Below are 16430 nucleotides of genomic sequence, written 5' to 3' on the forward strand. Positions count from 1 at the left end.
CCAAAAACTGTGCCACATGCACGCATGACAGCCTCTCCGCACTCGCGTAGCTGCTTGGAAGCTCACTTCTTCCATAATATTCAGTCCCCACACTTCACCATTACTTGGATATATATATATGTCTAAATTGAAACCATCTCTTTCTGTATATAATCCATTCAAACATCGCTCTTTTCCGTGTTAAATTCTGCTTCTTTGCACCCCAAACACCACGGCTCTTAGTTTCTTCTCTGCTTAGCTTGATCATCCATTGATTTTTTTTGTTTCCAGGAAAGCAAACCGACCTTACAGATCGAATGGAACATGAGATTGATTGCCATGCAAGGGTTTCCCCGTCTAATTACAGAGGGGTACGGCAAAGGAAATGGGGGAAATGGGTGTCTGAAATCCGTGAGCCAGGGAAGAAGACCCGAATATGGCTAGGGAGCTATGAGACAGCTGAAATGGCAGCTGCAGCTTACGATGTGGCGGCATTGCACTTCCGAGGACGAGCTGCTCGACTTAACTTCCCCGAGCTGGTGGACAGCCTCCCACGTCCGGCTAGCTCAAGTGCGGAAGACGTGCAAATGGCGGCACAAGAGGCAGCATTGAGGCTTAGAAGACCAAAGATAAGTTCGGAGGTGGCCATGGGTGCATGCGCAGGCACGGGTGCAGCTGCTGCTGCCGATGGGAGCCTTGGTCCGATTAGGGTTGGACTGTCACAGAGCCAAATTCAGGCTATCAATGAGTTCCCATTGGATTCCCCCAAGATGTGGATGGAACTTGCAGGTGCTCTGTTGATGGCAGAGCCAACGCTCTACGGGGATGAATTTGATGATGCCGAGTTGATGATCAGTGAGTATGAAGAAATAGTGCAGGTTGAGTCCATTTGGGATTGATTTTATTTTTCCTAGCCTCGTAGGTATTTACCCTTCTTTTAACTGGGGAAAAAACCAAAGATTACTGCTAGCTCTATAGGTATAGCAACTTGCAAGTTGCAAGTAGCATACATTACATTATTTAATTATATATTAATCAAAAATTCTACATGCAATGTAATTAAGTATTAATTAACATGGATGGAGAGGCTTGGGTTCTTCTAGCTAGGTTGATTACTCTATGATTGTTTTGCTGTAAGAACAAACAAATTTAAGCTTCTACTCTTCATTACATTCTCTTGGTCTCTAAATTTGGAATCTGTTGCTCTGTCACGTGAGAGATGTTTCTTTTTTCTTCCCAATGCACCAAAAGATTGGGTTTTCACTTGCTGAATGTACACTCAATGTTTAGACCCATTGATAGTTTGCAATTTTCGTCTCTTTTGTCTCCCATTTGATTCCGACTATTGCTCATGACATCATGTCTCCTATTTTTTTTCTTTAATATTTAAAATTATATGTAGTTGATGGTCGAGAACTCGAGATAATTTGAATACGAGCTTAAAGCAAGTATTTTTTAAAAAAATTAAAAAAAAAATTCAAATTTTACTTTTTAAGCAGTTAATCGTGCATTAATTAATAAATCACATGTTCATGTAAGTTTAAAACAAGTATCTTCAAGAATATATATATATATACCAACAAAAAAGATACTGTAAAAGATTTTGGGTAGTGGGTTAACAATTCCCGACAACTGAAAAGTGAATTGAGGAAGAGATTATTTGGGTGGGAAATTAAACAATAGGAACAGACCAATATTATATTGGAGATTTTTTGTTAATTAATTTAACTAGAGCAAATGTCATAATTTAATGAATTGGTTGGACTAAGAGCTAGTCATCATGTTGTGGTCAAAGGCGACTTTACAAAATTGTCTTGGAACAAGACCCCACTAATTGGTCGTAAATTCAGTGGTTATGAAGTTACCCTGATGTGGATCGGAGTCACCTGAACGGTGACGTGCTACTAATGTGACTGCACCCTGCAGAATACGATTTGCTAACCAACCCCAACCCATTTTGTCAAAAGGCTTAAGATTGCTGTCAGATCACTTCTAAGTTTACCGATATGCAATGTTTAATAACTGGACGGCAGCCCCTTTCAATAAACAAATTATTTTTATTAGGTTAAATCATCCAATTAATCTTTATAAACTGTAAAACTAGTTGACTTCATTCTCGTATAATAATTTGTAAAAATTAAATCTTTCTACTTATTATTACTGTTATCGTTCTTTCGTTATTTATACTAATATGACATTTGACTGCATTAACATTGCATATTCGTGCTAACATGACATTAAACTTGATGACAGCTTTCGATTGCTATTCTCCCGATGTTCATCGTTTCAACGATTACTGTCTCCTTTGTTGGAACTGCTATCGATTCTTATTTTTAGTATTCAATAAGTACTTGATATAGTATTAACTCTTAATTTTTGTGAGTCTATATTTCAATCATATTCGGGGTTAATGTCACTTGAGACAAATTTGAAATTGTCACGTCCAAGTCACAAATTTCATCATTACTTAAAAGACTTGAATTAGAGATTTTGGTGTAGAATAAGAGGAATGAATTCAAGTTTCCTTTTATGTTTAGGTAATCTTTACTATTCCATTCTGAATTAACTCGTTTAGAATGACAAAAGTAAATAGAATCTCTCTCTTTCACCTAGTATTGTCATGTAGATATACATTTAGAATAGGGTTATAGAGTATTGTAGAGTCTACATGATAGTATCTATAATCATATGGACTTGTATAGTCTTATGTCATTATGCTATTTAGAACATGAATTTGGATGTTATGAACTTGTACCCACTTGGATTTGGATTCTAAGCTTCTAACTACTTATTAGAATGGACTGATCCTCCTCTAAATTCTACAACTAATTTTTTTGATACCCCTTATTAAAATCAAAACATGAAATAATAATATACATAGACAAGTGTATATGATAATTTTACTTGGAATCTATTCTACCCCAAATATATATAGTTTGTTAGTTCCAGCTCATCCCCATAAAGCAAGGTGAAAAAACAAAAGGAAGGAGAGCATGATAGAAAGGTAGATGAAGTAGGGATTTAGGATGTGCCGCCCAAATCTAAAATGGGCCTACACCATGACTTTAGAGAAAAGAAAACTATAAAGTTAATGACATATATCTCTGAGTCAGTTTCCTTGAATGAAGCCCTTACCAAACCCAATGGGGTGTCTTTTTAACTGTTTGAGACCTTACTTTTCCCTGCTTTACAAAATTATGAAACTGTCTCGTCTTTGAGAGAAATTTCATCAAAAGTGTAAGAAAATTACCCTATGAATGGTGCCCCATCCCACTTTTGATTCAAACTAGGCCCACTTGATATGAATTTTCAGCTTTCTTGTAACAGGATGTGGCATGGCGGCAATTTAGAGGGGTCAGGTTAATAATTTGGGTCGATGAAAAGCTACTCCAGAGGCATGAAGTAACAATGGTGTAATGACTGTGATGCTGGTTGATGGTGAAAACTAGGTATAACTTAAAACAGTATGAAGAAAGGTTTCAGAAAAGAATAGAAAACAAACATAATCATACAATTCCATGTTCAAATTGTTCCATTATTTCTCTAAATTAAGTTTTTGGCAAAGCTAAGAGTCTCACTGAACTCTGTCTATGATATTCTTCAATATTTGGCAAGAAAAATGAAGATTGTTGAGATTCTATTCCAATTTATGTCAGATGGGATTCTAGAAATAATTGACAAGCTTCTGGTGAATTGATTTCAAAATGGAACTACTTCAGCTGCAGGTTGAGTTTCCTTGTTGTGTGATTAAGAACAAGGAGTGGGTGATGAGTAAGCTGTAACGGATAGGATCATTGAGGGTCCTGGTGACGCCATTGAAGAAGTTCTGCTTCTTGTGTATGTTTTCTGTTAGTGACTGGGCTAGGATCTGCATCTTTAGTTTCAAAAGCCATCTCTTATCTCCTTTTATGAGTTTTCGGTTAGAAACTTTGTGTTCAATTACGGCTTGAGAGTGCAAATCAAGAGGGCATTTTGCATCTGTGTGAAGGGAGCCCTGTTGTCTATTACCTAATAGGGCTTCAGTCCAAAAGCATGTGAAGAAACTAAATGATATACTTCAGATTGTACCCCTGGATTCTGCAAAGCTAAAGTGCGATCAAGCAAAACAAAGGTTGATCCTTCCAGGATGGGAAATATGTCCTGTTTGGAACCATTTTTTGCTGCTGTTCCTTAACACTTGTTCAGGATGGGAAATCTGTCCGATTTGGAACTAATTCTTGCTGCCGTTCCTTGACACTTGTTCCAGGATGGGAAATCTGTCTTGTTTGGAACCATTCTTTGCTTCTGTTCCCCAACACCTCTTCCAGGATGGGAAATCTGTCCTGTTTGGAACCATTTTTTGCTGCTGTTCCTTAACACCTCTTCCAGGATGTTTGTTTCGGAGTGATCTTTGCTGATCATGTTACCGGCCAGTTATTTTAGATAAGCATTTCTGTGCATTTATATATCAACACACTTGGAAATTTATGTCACTTATTCCAATTAATATTTTTGCATTTTCATTTTAGACTGACCAATATTATACAGGGAGAAGAGGCCAATCTGGCGGTGAAAGTGAGACGAGGGATGTTGAGGGTCTCCTTATTGCAAGCATGTTATATCAGTTGAAGTTTTCTGCAGCAGAAGATTCTTGCGGAGAGTTTACTCTGGCAGGAATTCGTTGCCAACTGAAACAACCTAGCTAGGATGCAAGAAAATGGAATGAGAAAATGTAAAATGTCATTAGAATTAATCAGCGATGAAGTTCATGCTCATTAACCATCCATGAATGATCATTTGAAGTGTTAGATAATGAATTGTTTCAAGTTTTTTTGGCACAGAAAACGTCCCAAAGGTTCTTGGCCAACTGCAATAGACCTGAAACTCTGCATAACACAGAATAACTTGGCCTTATTCTTCCCCCTCTCTCTTATCATCTCCTATGTCAAACCCTATTCGTATTTCCTCTATTTCTTTTTAATTTTTTTGTGTGTATGTAATAGTATTTTGCTTTGTCCTCTGTGAGGAGAGTGGTTGGATTATACTTAAAATACCATTTGCTAAGGATTCAGATGATGAAATTTGAGATAACAGTTTTTCTCTTTGAACTGTGGAAATCTAATACACAATTGTGGGACAAGAGAGAGGGAGTAAGTGATTTTCCAATATTTGATCAGACGCAGCAATTGCTCCCACTCAAATCAATGTGCTTCCACCTGTCACTTCAGTCTCCTTGTTTGCATCTTCCTCAAGCATCCTTTTCCTAGCTCTTGATGCCTGCAATATCCATAGTTAAAACTCAACTCAGCATAAAGCTGGGCTAATCCAACAAATTGGGAAAAATTAGAAACAATTGAAGAGAGAGAGAGAGAGAGAGAGGAAAAGTTGTGGATTGGAAACCTGCTTTTGCCAGTTTGTGAAGATTGTTATGAGGCCAAATACAATTACTTGTAATGCAACCCCAGATGTGAGTCCAATCAAAAGGCCCTTCGCTTTGAAATGCAGAACAAATGCCAACACGGCTGCTAGTGGGGCTCCAAACAGGTAATACGCCCCAAGATTCACCAAGGCTGCAGTGTTCTGCCACCCACATCCTCTAGCAACTCCTGAAGCAAACAAACGTTTTCTGTATGAGATTTCTGTAAGGACCCTAGTCTAAGTACTACTAAATAACTTTTGGGACTTAAATCTCGTGGTTTTCAAAAACTTAAGCTCAAGTTAATCTGATGCCGAAAACTTAAGCTCAACTGACATGACGGGACAGAAGCAAACGAGACTAACCCGAAAGCACAGCTTGCAAGCAGTCCGTAATGACTGCAACAGACATGATAGGAACCATATCTGCCACACGATTCACAACTTCTTTCTCACTGCTGAATGCATATCCCAAAACATGGCGGCAAAAGAAGAGAGTTGTGCTTACAATAACTGCCTCCACCACTGCAATAACTGTTACTACCAACACACTCAATTTGGCTGCTTCTGGGTTACCTGCTCCTAACTCATTTGCAACTCGCGTGCTACAAAATGAATGAGAATGGCTCTTTTCATTGTAAAAGATCTATATATGAACTTTAATTATCCAGGCACTGTGCTTTGGAAAAAAACATGTTCAAATTGATGAAAACAAACCTTCCGATTGCTCCAATTCCATAAGGAATGAAATAGTGCAAATAAGTAAATGAAAAGCTGCTCAAAAGTCAAATTGACAGCCAGAAATTAGAAACAGTCTATGAAATTGTTTCTTATATTCTAATCCTTAGAAAGAACTAATTGAAAGAAGAATACCATATGGAAAGCACAGAAGTCTCCAGTTTTGGATTTGGTAGTAGTCCAGACAGAAATATTAGAACCTCAGACGCCCACCATTCAAGACTGCAATGATTGACAAACCGAAGGTAGATAAGGGACCAATTTGAATTCAAGAAAAGGCTGTGAGGAAACAAAAAATGCAAGAAAAACTGACCAAACCATTGCAGCTGAAGGAACAGCAAAGCGGAAAAAGACCCTGCTGCTCTTGATAACATCTTTGATCGACAATGCAGAACGAGTTTTATCACATTTTGAGGAATATTTCATGTAAAACCCAAGCCATATGACATTCAACCAAGTAGATAAAGCGATTGATATTGCTGCTCCAATGGTACCCAATCCCAACTTAAACACTAGTGTCCAGCAGAAGGGTACGTGAAAACACAAAGCTACAAGTGAAGTAAACAACATCGGAAGAATCAAACTTTGGGTCTGAAAATATCGAACCATTGCTTGAAGTATAGCGTATCCGAATAGGGCTGGGATGAGGAAAAGTGCGTATCTGTGGGCTACATGTGAGATTGAATGGTCTTGGCCAACAAGGATGAGTATCTTATCAGTGAAAACCCAAAGCACAGATATGGGAAAACAGACAAGAACAAGATTGATGATGGCGCAGTAAGTATAAGTTCCAAGGCTCTGATATTGCTCTGCTCCATAAGCTTGTCCGCATATAGTTTCCAATGCACCAGACATCCCAAACTGCTTGACAATAACCAAAGAAAGCCAATCAACAAGCCTTCAATAGTGTTATCTGAAACTAAAATTTTTCCAGTCAAGGAAGCTGACCATAACTTTACCAGAAAACAGAAGCCGGTGACAATAGTGAAAGAAGTGGCTATGGAGACTCCGGAGAGTGAGAGTTCACCGAGATGTCCAACCATCATAATGGACACAACTTGCAAAAGATGCTGCAACACCGTGACTGCAACCATAGGAGCTGCTATGCACCCTATTTTCTTCAGCTCCTTCAAAGAGACAATCCATTTCCTATCCATTTCCTTTCTTCTGAGCCTACACTTTTCCTCCTCTACTCCTGTAACCTCCACTATTAATGTAGTAAGAAGCACAAAAGGAAAGATTGCTCAACAAGAGGAGCTGCTTTTTTATTATTTATTATTATGTTTACAGGGTGTTGTTCTTACAAAAGTTGCTGCTTTATCTTTGAATTCAATTAAATATATATTTATGCAATTTAATCTTTGTGGCTTTTTATCACTTCCCTAAGTATTGGTTTGTATTAAACTTATGGGCTCTCAGGGGCTTCATAACCCACCATTGTCATTGGTTAAGATTCAAAAAGACGTGAGACAATGACATCCGCACTTCACGCCTAATGATAATGGTCTCTGTAATTCCCCTGCCTGCAACGCTTTGTTTATATCTTAATAAGATGTTTGGCTTCATCCTGTTTACTTAGACGCAAAATTATTGACTTAATAAAATTTTGCTATTTAAATCTTGTTCCCTCAATCTTCTTTTTTGGAAAGCTACGTTTTCTCAATCTCATTTCAAAAGAATAAGAAAATAATTTAAAAATTACTCTTAAAGTTGTAGAATTTTACAGAACTTAAGAAGAAGATGGAGTTGGAGAGATAAAAAAGAAAAACTAAGAAAGAGAAACGTTGGCAAAGGTGAAAAAGGAAAAATATTTTATTTTTTATTTAATTAGTTATTATAAATTTTTTAATATTTAATTTTAAGTCTTTAAAATTTTTTATTTTACCTCATTAATGAGACGGTATATTTTGGTAAACTAACAGTATATATAAGTTATATATTTACAAAATATTTTAATTTAAACCCATTTATCATTATATTTTAGTTCAACATTAATCAAAAGTTAATGATAAAAAATATTTTTTTGATTAAATAATGAAATATTTTACAAAATATTTAATTTTTATTTATTTTTTAATCAAATTAAAACAAAATACAATAATAAAATGACACTCGTTCAAAGATAAATTTAAATTTTATCCATCATCATTTTGAACAAAATAATAATTTAAAATTTATCTCATAAATTTATAAGTTAGCTACTTGCTTTATGAATACATTAATACAAATATTTTAATTGTCTCGAATGGTCTAGCCTTCTTTTTCTTACCCTAAACCCAAACATTCATACTTACCTTTTATTATTATTATTATTTATTAGAAAAATGCACATGTTTATCTTTCGCAAGGTGTGCACAGTGCGGCTAACAGATTGGAAGAAAGGAGCTATGGATTTTTTTAGGTTTGAACTTTGAAAGATGGGAAAATGTGGGGCAAGGTTGAGGAATTAGTGAGGGGGTTACATGTTTAATTTCCCTCTCATATTAATAAAAAAAATATGGGTCGATTATTTGGTCGATGTCGGGTAAAGGATTCATCACTGACAACCTAGCTGATCAATCGTCCAAACCGACATGGTCACCCAATTCCTCAACTAGAGTCGATTGATCAAATCGTTTTCAGTTGAAATTGCCAAAAACCTTCGATTGGGAGTTTTCAACTACCCAGATGCTTAGTTTTAGAAAAAAATCACATGATAATATCATCATACCACATCACAATCTATTATGACATGCCAGCATATCATATCAGCACAACGTGATATAAAATAGTAAGTGACGTTTATGATTGTGGTATTCGAAGATTGAGAGGGGAGGAAGGAAGGTTGGGAAGGAAGGAAGTGGTCAACGTAAGTAATTGGTCTTGATGTTGATGAAAGGAACATGCACCGATGGTAGTCAATTATGGTCTTGGGGTGTTTCTCTTTTAAAAAATGAAGGCTAAATGTTCAAACTAAAACTAAACATTTAGGCACTTTATTAATTTAGAGCCAAACGTTTTAATTGTAACAATCAAAGGCCAAAGGTTTTCGATTCCTTACAATTAAGGGGTAAGTTAACAGGTGGATGAAGCGTGTATCACACAAGACAAAGAATCATGTGAGCTAATGACATGGTAGTTAACTTGACCATGCATGCGTTATGTTCTAACATGTAGTTGTTACATGTAATATTGAAAAATATGGTTGTTACACGTCATGTGTCACGATCTATACCAATCCTTGTGAGGTATTGTCTACTTTAGCTCACTAGCCTCATGGTTTTGTCCCACAAAAGATGACTCATAGGTTGAAAGTGGTGTGAATCCTTATATGCTTAATATCACTATCGTACACAACCGATTAAGGATTTATGGCTCCCCTTTAGAACCATGACATCCTCCCTTAGCTCCTTGTTGGGAGTTTCTCTTTGATGTAGGACTTATGGCTCTACTCGCTGGGAACATTTCTACGATGTGGGATTCACATGGTCCACATTAAAACCATGACACCATGTTGAAGATTTAGTTGTTACACGCCATATTGAAAAATTTAGTTGTTACATACCACGCCATAATTTGAACCGTTTTGACTTGACAAGAAAGACTTTCTAACAAAACTATCCTTATGTATTTTATACGACAAAATGTTTCATCTTTCCGTAATTTTTTAATTGCTCAAACATCAAGGATATTACATGTCGTCTTCTATTAAAAGTAGAGCATTGAAGTTAATGTCCATGTCATTCGCATATCCTATACATACCAAACACCTCTCATCTTAGCCCTTATTTGTAAGAAAATGAAAACGTTTGACCCTTGATGTTAAAATTGAAACATTTGGCCGTAAATTAACAAAAACCCAAAGATTTTGACCCTAAATTGAGCATTTAGTCAAATATGAAAAACAATTATTAAGGGATTGTCGACTATATGGTGAAATGAACCGTATTGACAAATTACTGAAGGAAACTATGTAATTGGTATTTAGTTGATAATGTTTAGGCACCAAAATAGTAGGAATGGTGTGAAATTTACTAAAGGAGAAAGGAAGTCAATGAAGTAAGTGGTCGATTTCGATGTTGGGATGAGCTTTGCAGCTAATCAAGAGTGGTTAAAGCTTGATTCCAATCATGTAACAACGTCATTTATGTTAAATGATTAGAGGTTTTCCTTCACCAATAAGATGTTAATTATAATGGGTTATAAGTCTAATTAGATGAAGTCCGTGAGATTAATATGCCTTGCAAGGTAACTATAATGGATTGTAGTTATAAGATCCTTATGCATCAAAGCATAATCTTTAAATGTTCCTAGTTGATATATCATTGAAATTGGACATTAATGATACCTAAAAACTAATATATTCTATATTTCTCACTTGAAAAGTAAGTAACCTATCTCATAGATTGAAGTATAGAGATACTTGGAACCAAAATGTAAGTGCTTGCCTAGGAGAACAAGTTCACTAAACATGACCCCCTATGAAAAGTGCATTTGGTATTTCACAAGTGTTTATGCAATACTTCTCATGTGTCAATTGTGTAAATACTCCCTAGACTTGAGACACCATGTTGTCTTATGTGTGGAATGCTATACCCTAATTTCATCCCTACGAGTGCCTAACTAAGGATGCCAAATAGGTAACAAAACAAATGGCCAAATTTTATGAATGGAGAACACTCTAAACTCTTGCGCCTTCTCTTTTCTCTCTACCTCTCACAGCTTGGCCAATGGCCGATCACCTGACCTCTATAATCTATCGTCGATAGCCCCTACAACATTTTCTTTACTACTGAGAACCAACCAAGCACTTGTCATACACTTACAGCCACAACTGCTAACCTCTCATGGCTTGCCGCAAGCCATACAAACCACAACTCACCACTTGTTTCCCCTCGAGCCAAGAAGAAATAGTTTTTGTCAATTACTACAAGAAAAAAGCCTTTTATGATTCCTACCACCCATGACCCAATCATCTATAAAGATCGGCCTGTTACTGCCTTTTTTTAAAATGAGATCAAGATCCTTGCTCAGCCATTCAAGTATTTCATCGTTTGGTAAATTTTCTAGGATGCTAAAATTATAAGAAATCTATTTGGCTTTTAAAGGGATTGTACTTGGTAGGGCTTATGAGATCCAGTGGCTAGATTATAAACACATTCTGATTCATTTATCTAGTGAGCAAGATTTTAATCATATTTGGATCAAACAATTTTGGTTTATAGCTAACCAAAAAATAAGAGGTTTTAATGGACTCCGAATTTTCAAACAAAAAAGGAATTGTCTCTAGTTCCAGTTTGGATATCCTTTCCAAATCTACGGGCTCATTTGTATGAAAAATCAGCACTATTGCTAATTGAAAAAATGGTGGGAAAACCTTTATTTGTTAATGAAGCAATAGCGAATGGCTCTCGACCAAGTGTGGCTCGCGTTTGTATAGAGTACGATTGTCGAAAACCACCACTGGATCATGTTTGGATTGTGATAAGTAACAGGAAAATCGAGGCTATTATTGGTGGATATACTCAACGTGTGGAGTTATCAAAAATGCTAGAGTACTGTGATCATTGTTGCTATGTTGGTTACAATAATTCAAGTTGTTTGGTGATGGGAAATAAGCCAAAAAAAATGGAAATATAAAGCCTAAACCTATATGAGTTACAAAGTCTTCTAATGATCTTCTAAAGGTTCTTGGTTCAGTAAACAATGGAAAAATCATCTAGGAATATAGAGGAGAAAATCCAATTAATAAAAAAGAAAAAAGAAATGAGGAGTTACTAATGGAACTTCCAAAATAGGGGATACGATGGCAAGTGATTGGAAAGCCCAATAAAAGTGAAATCAAAAATTCAAAGGGTGTAGAAATTGATTCAGAAGGTTCTACGAGCCCTAGGGTGATAATTGCTAATAGATTCCATATGATAAATGCCACAGAGGATGAAGCACAAAATAAAACTAGAAAACAAGGTATAATAGGGGTGATGAATAGTATCCTAAAAGCCAAAAATTTTACAGCCTAACTCCCAAACTTGATAAACTTGCCAAGCAAATGAAGGTATTCGTAATGAGGCACACCTAAAGGATGCTGAAGGAAAAGCAACTGAAATGAAGAAGCAAGGTGTGGTGGTTATCGGTCTCCATCGTTTGTCGACTAATGAAAGGCTAAGGATAGCTTCAAGGGTATTACTAAACTCTCGAGGAGTATACAAAACACGGGTGACTATGACTATGTTCAATGGGCAATAGATAATGCTCATAATGTTACGATTAGAAAACAAAGAAAGAAGAAGAAAGAGGAGTTGGTAGTGATGGATTCCAAGTCTACTATAAAATTGTAAACGTGTGGCCATGCATCTTCGGGGTCCTAGTTCAATCTGCTACTATAAAAATTGTAAAAGATACAAGAAGCAAAGCTCTAGAGTTCCATCTTTCGGGATCTCGTAGAAGGAAATCAAAAAGTAATGTCTCCTACACTCCAACTATAAATATTTCCTCAAATGATGAAGATATCGAGGTAACAAATAGAACAAATGATGATTCTATCTCCATGCATTTACTAGCACAAACATACCCATGATTAGTTCATTGATATGGAATGTTAGAGGTGTCTCGGCTAAACTAATCCAAAGAAAACTTAAAAAGTTACAGATGATCCATAACAGTAAAGCTTTGGTTATCTTAAAACCAATGGTCAATGTTTATAAGATTGAGTTTTTTTTTAAAAAGTAAGGATTTGAAAGTGCTGTAAGCAACTGCTCCTAGAAAATTTAGCTTTCTTGATCATTTGAAATCTCCTGCACAATAAGGTTTGATCACACTTAGTGCCTACAAGCTAGCATATCCTTTCCTTGGTTGCCTTTTACCACTCAAACTTCATTTATTTATGCTAAGTGTACTAAGCTTGAAAGAACAAATTTATGGGATTGTTTAAGAAACATTTCTACAAAAACACAGGAACCTTAGATGGTGGGGAGTGATTTTAATGTAATTTAAGTCAAGATGAAAGGCTTTTCAATGCAAAGCCTCATGATGGTTCAATAGAGGATTTTGCAACTACTTTACTAGATTGTGGATTGATAAATGCAGGTTTTAAAGGAAATAGATTCACATGGACCAATTCTCATATGTTCTAAAGGCTAGATCGGGTGGTTTATGATATGCAATAGGGAACTCACTTTTCTAGTACAAGAATCAGACACTTAAACAGAGATGGATCAAACCATTGTCCTTTGTTAATTTCGTGCCCGAACACATCTTTAAAAAGTCCTTTATCCTTTTGATTTCTTCATGCTTGGGTGAAGCATCATGAGTTTATGCCTTTTGTGGATAGTAACTAGAAACATCTAGTACAAGGAACAAGTTTAATGGCTTTTTGGCTTAAGCAGCAATGGTTGAAAAAAGAGCCTAAAATGGTGGAACAAGAGTATGTTTAGGGGATATTTTCAACAACCTCTGAGCAGTAGAAAAACAAGCAAAAGAGAGTTATATTTTATTCCAACAAAAGCAAACCCAGGCAAACTAGAAAAACATGCAACAATCATATGCAAAGCTTAATCAACTATTGACTATTGAAGAAATTTACTGACAACAAAAATTGAGTGTTAAATGGCTAATTGATGAGGTAAGAAATACAAGTGTTTTTCACATGTGAATGTAGAAAAAAAGAGTGAAAAACTCTATCTTTCAAATTCAAAATAGTGATAGGACCTTTATTGAGGAATCGGAGCTAATAAAATCCTCAGCAATTGATTTCTTTGCACATTTACTGAGGGAGGAAGCTTGTGATATTTCTATATTTAATGATTTTCTAATTCCTAGCATTATCTTTACTGATGATAACAATTCCTATGTGTAGTTCCCACATTATTAGAGGTTAAAGAAGCAGTATTTGCCATAGACAAAGATAGTGTAATGAGACTGGATGGTTTTTCAACTTTTTTTTATCAACAATGCTGGAATGTTATTGCAAAAGATCTTCTGGAGGCAGTACAGGATTTTTTCAATGAAGCATCCTTTCCAAAGAGGTTGACTTCTACAACTCTAGTACTATTATCCAAGAAACTGGATGCAGTACTATGGAGCAACTTTCGTCCAATTAGTTTATACACTGTCTTAAATAAGATAGTAACTAAATTATTGGCAAATTGGTTAGCGAAAGTTTACCAACATTTATCTCGGATAACCAAAGTGGCTTTGTTAGTGGCATATTAATTAGTGACAATATCTTATTAGCTCAGAAGCTGATCAAAAAAATTGGCTACAAGCTAAAGGAGGTAATGTGGTTCTAAACTCGATATGATGAAAGCTTATGATATGTTGCATTGGGATTTTTTGTACTTTATGCTGGAAAATTTTGGTTTTAATAACCACTAGATTGACATGATGAAAATGTGTATTTCTAATTGTTTGTTATCATTATTAATCAATGGCAATTTGGTTGGCTACTTCAAATCGAAGAGGGGTTTGAGACAAGGGGATTCTATTTCTCCTTTATTATTTATCTTGGCAGTGAAGTACTTATCTAAAGGTCTTAATAATCTTTTTACTAATTTTAGATCGTTGCATTATCACTCTAGTCGTTCCTTAAATATCAATCACCTTTCATTTATGGATGATGTTATGATTTTTATTAACAGAAGCCAATTTGCTTTGCAAAGAATTCTTTCTTTTTTACAAAAGTATGAACAGGTTTCTGGACAATGTGTGAATCATTAAAAAAGTTGTTTTATCATAGCTAATAAAGCTGCTAATTTGAGAAGACAAATTATCTCTCAAGCCATAAGATTTACCCATAAGTGTTTACTTATAATTTACCTAGGAGCGCCACTGTGCAAAGGTCCCAAAAAGGTACTCTTGTTTGATTCGCTTGTTCCTAAAATCCGTGATTGTATTTCAAGATGGGAAAACAAGGTGTTGACTTCAGGTGGTAGAATCACTTTACTCAGAAGTGTTCTATCTTCACTGCCAATTTATTTGCTCCAAGTTCTCAAGCCTCCGATTAGTGTTATTGAGAAAATTGAGAGACTATCCTGCAATTTTTTATAGGGTGATTCGACAAAGTACAAAAAGATTCATTGGACAGCCTGGAATAAAATTGCATTACCTTGCTCGAAAGGGGGTTAAGACATCAAAAGCTTCAATGACGTTTTCGAGGCTTTCATAGTAAAGCTATGATGTAAATTTAAAATAGCCTTGGACAAAATTTATGAGAGCTAAACATTGTGCTGATCGTGTCCCAATTAATACCACTACAAAACCCCATGATTCCCAAGTTTGAAAACGGATGCTAGGAGGTAACACTATCAAAGAGCAAAACATCTGATGGCAAATAGGTAAGGAAGAATTATTCTTCTAGCATGACTGTTGGATGGGTGAACAACCATTGGTAACATTTTTCCCTTATTTTATTCATTCCATGACTCAAGTTTGTTATTTTTATAACAATAATAATTGGGATGTAGATAAACTGATAGTTGTTCTGCTATATTTTGTGATTAGTGATATTTTACAAATTCCTTTTGATAACTTTGGGGATGATGTTGCTTATTAGGTACCTACATCAAATGGAGAGTTTACAACTAGAAGTGCATGGGAAGTAATTCGTCACTCGCAACCTAGCAATCAATTATGTAAGTTGATCTAGCATAAAAGGATACCACTTTCTATCTTTTTCTTTCTGTGGCAAATGATAAATAATTGGATACCGGTGGAGTTACGGATGCAAACTAAGGGTTTTCAATTAGCATTAAAATGCCTGTGTTGTAATTCTAAGGAATCACTAATGCATCTTCTATGGGATAGTCTAGTGGCTAAATAGGTTTAGAATTATTTTACAAAATTCTTTAAAATCTATATTGTTAATCCTCAAAATATTATGCATGTTATCTTAGCATGTTATTATTCAAGAGATTACACCAAACAGGGTCATATCTATGTTTTAGTGCCATTATTTATTTGTTGGTTCTTGTGGGTTGAACGAAATGATGTAAAGCACAAAAACTTAAGTATGTACCCTGATAGAGTGATTTGACGTATCACAAAATTATTGAGGAAACTTTTTCAAGGAAACCTTCTGAAATAATGGTAGTGGATAAAGGACACTCAAATTACAACAACATGAGGCTTTGGTTTTCCAAATGATCAAAATATACTGCCAAAAATTATTAATGGGATCAAGCCATTGACAAATGAATTAAAGCTTAATGTTAATGGCAGTTCAAAAAATAATTTTCAAAATGCTACAGGAGGGGGCATATTATGTGATCACATAGGTACTCTTATTTTTGGATTTTCTAAAAATTTTAGTCCAATTAATTTTTTGAAAGTAGAATTAGTGGCAT

At 35.5% G+C, this 16430-nt stretch overlaps 2 protein-coding genes and 1 long non-coding RNA gene across 4 annotated transcripts; 2 read left to right on the forward strand and 1 right to left on the reverse strand.

Annotated features, from left to right (window-relative positions):
- Positions 1–165: 165 nt before the first annotated feature.
- Positions 166–1149, forward strand: LOC18592881 (ethylene-responsive transcription factor ERF022). Its single transcript, XM_007019805.3, has one exon. It carries the CDS (start codon positions 297–299, stop codon positions 876–878), a length of 582 nt encoding a protein of 193 aa, XP_007019867.3. The 5' UTR covers positions 166–296; the 3' UTR covers positions 879–1149.
- Positions 1150–3120: 1971 nt separating this feature from the next.
- Positions 3121–5039, forward strand: LOC148761288 (uncharacterized). Its single transcript, XR_016027828.1, has 2 exons — positions 3121–4090; positions 4226–5039. It is a non-coding gene; the product is annotated as an uncharacterized LOC148761288 (long non-coding RNA).
- Positions 4790–7385, reverse strand: LOC18592882 (protein DETOXIFICATION 14-like). 2 transcript variants are annotated; one of them, XM_018125411.2, is made up of 7 exons: positions 7071–7384; positions 6425–6972; positions 6247–6333; positions 6091–6147; positions 5740–5978; positions 5359–5564; positions 4795–5235 (listed from the first exon to the last, which is right to left on the reverse strand). In XM_018125411.2, the coding sequence occupies exons 1-7, from the start codon at positions 7266–7268 to the stop codon at positions 5155–5157; spliced, it is 1416 nt and encodes a 471-aa protein (XP_017980900.2). In that variant the 5' UTR covers positions 7269–7384; the 3' UTR covers positions 4795–5154. The 2 variants fall into 2 exon arrangements, with proteins under 2 accessions (XP_088664971.1, XP_017980900.2); XM_088808845.1 differs by lacking the exon at positions 6091–6147 and having other exon boundaries at positions 4790–5235; positions 7071–7385.
- Positions 7386–16430: the final 9045 nt, after the last annotated feature.

This window comes from Theobroma cacao, chromosome 8 (assembly GCF_053813885.1).
Source record: "Theobroma cacao isolate CCN51 chromosome 8, ASM5381388v1, whole genome shotgun sequence".
Taxonomy (NCBI): Eukaryota; Viridiplantae; Streptophyta; class Magnoliopsida; order Malvales; family Malvaceae; genus Theobroma; species Theobroma cacao.

Coding starts and splice junctions, on each gene's coding strand:
- LOC18592882 (XM_018125411.2), bottom strand. CDS start 7,268: ATGGATAGGAAATGGATTGTCTCTTTGAAGGAGCTGAAGAAAATAGGG. Junction 6,973..7,070: donor TCACCGGCTTCTGTTTTCTG/GTAAAGTTATGG, acceptor ATTGTCAAGCAG/TTTGGGATGTCTGGTGCATT. Junction 6,334..6,424: donor CCTTCAGCTGCAATGGTTTG/GTCAGTTTTTCT, acceptor CAATCATTGCAG/TCTTGAATGGTGGGCGTCTG.
- LOC18592881 (XM_007019805.3), top strand. CDS start 297: ATGGAACATGAGATTGATTGCCATGCAAGGGTTTCCCCGTCTAATTAC.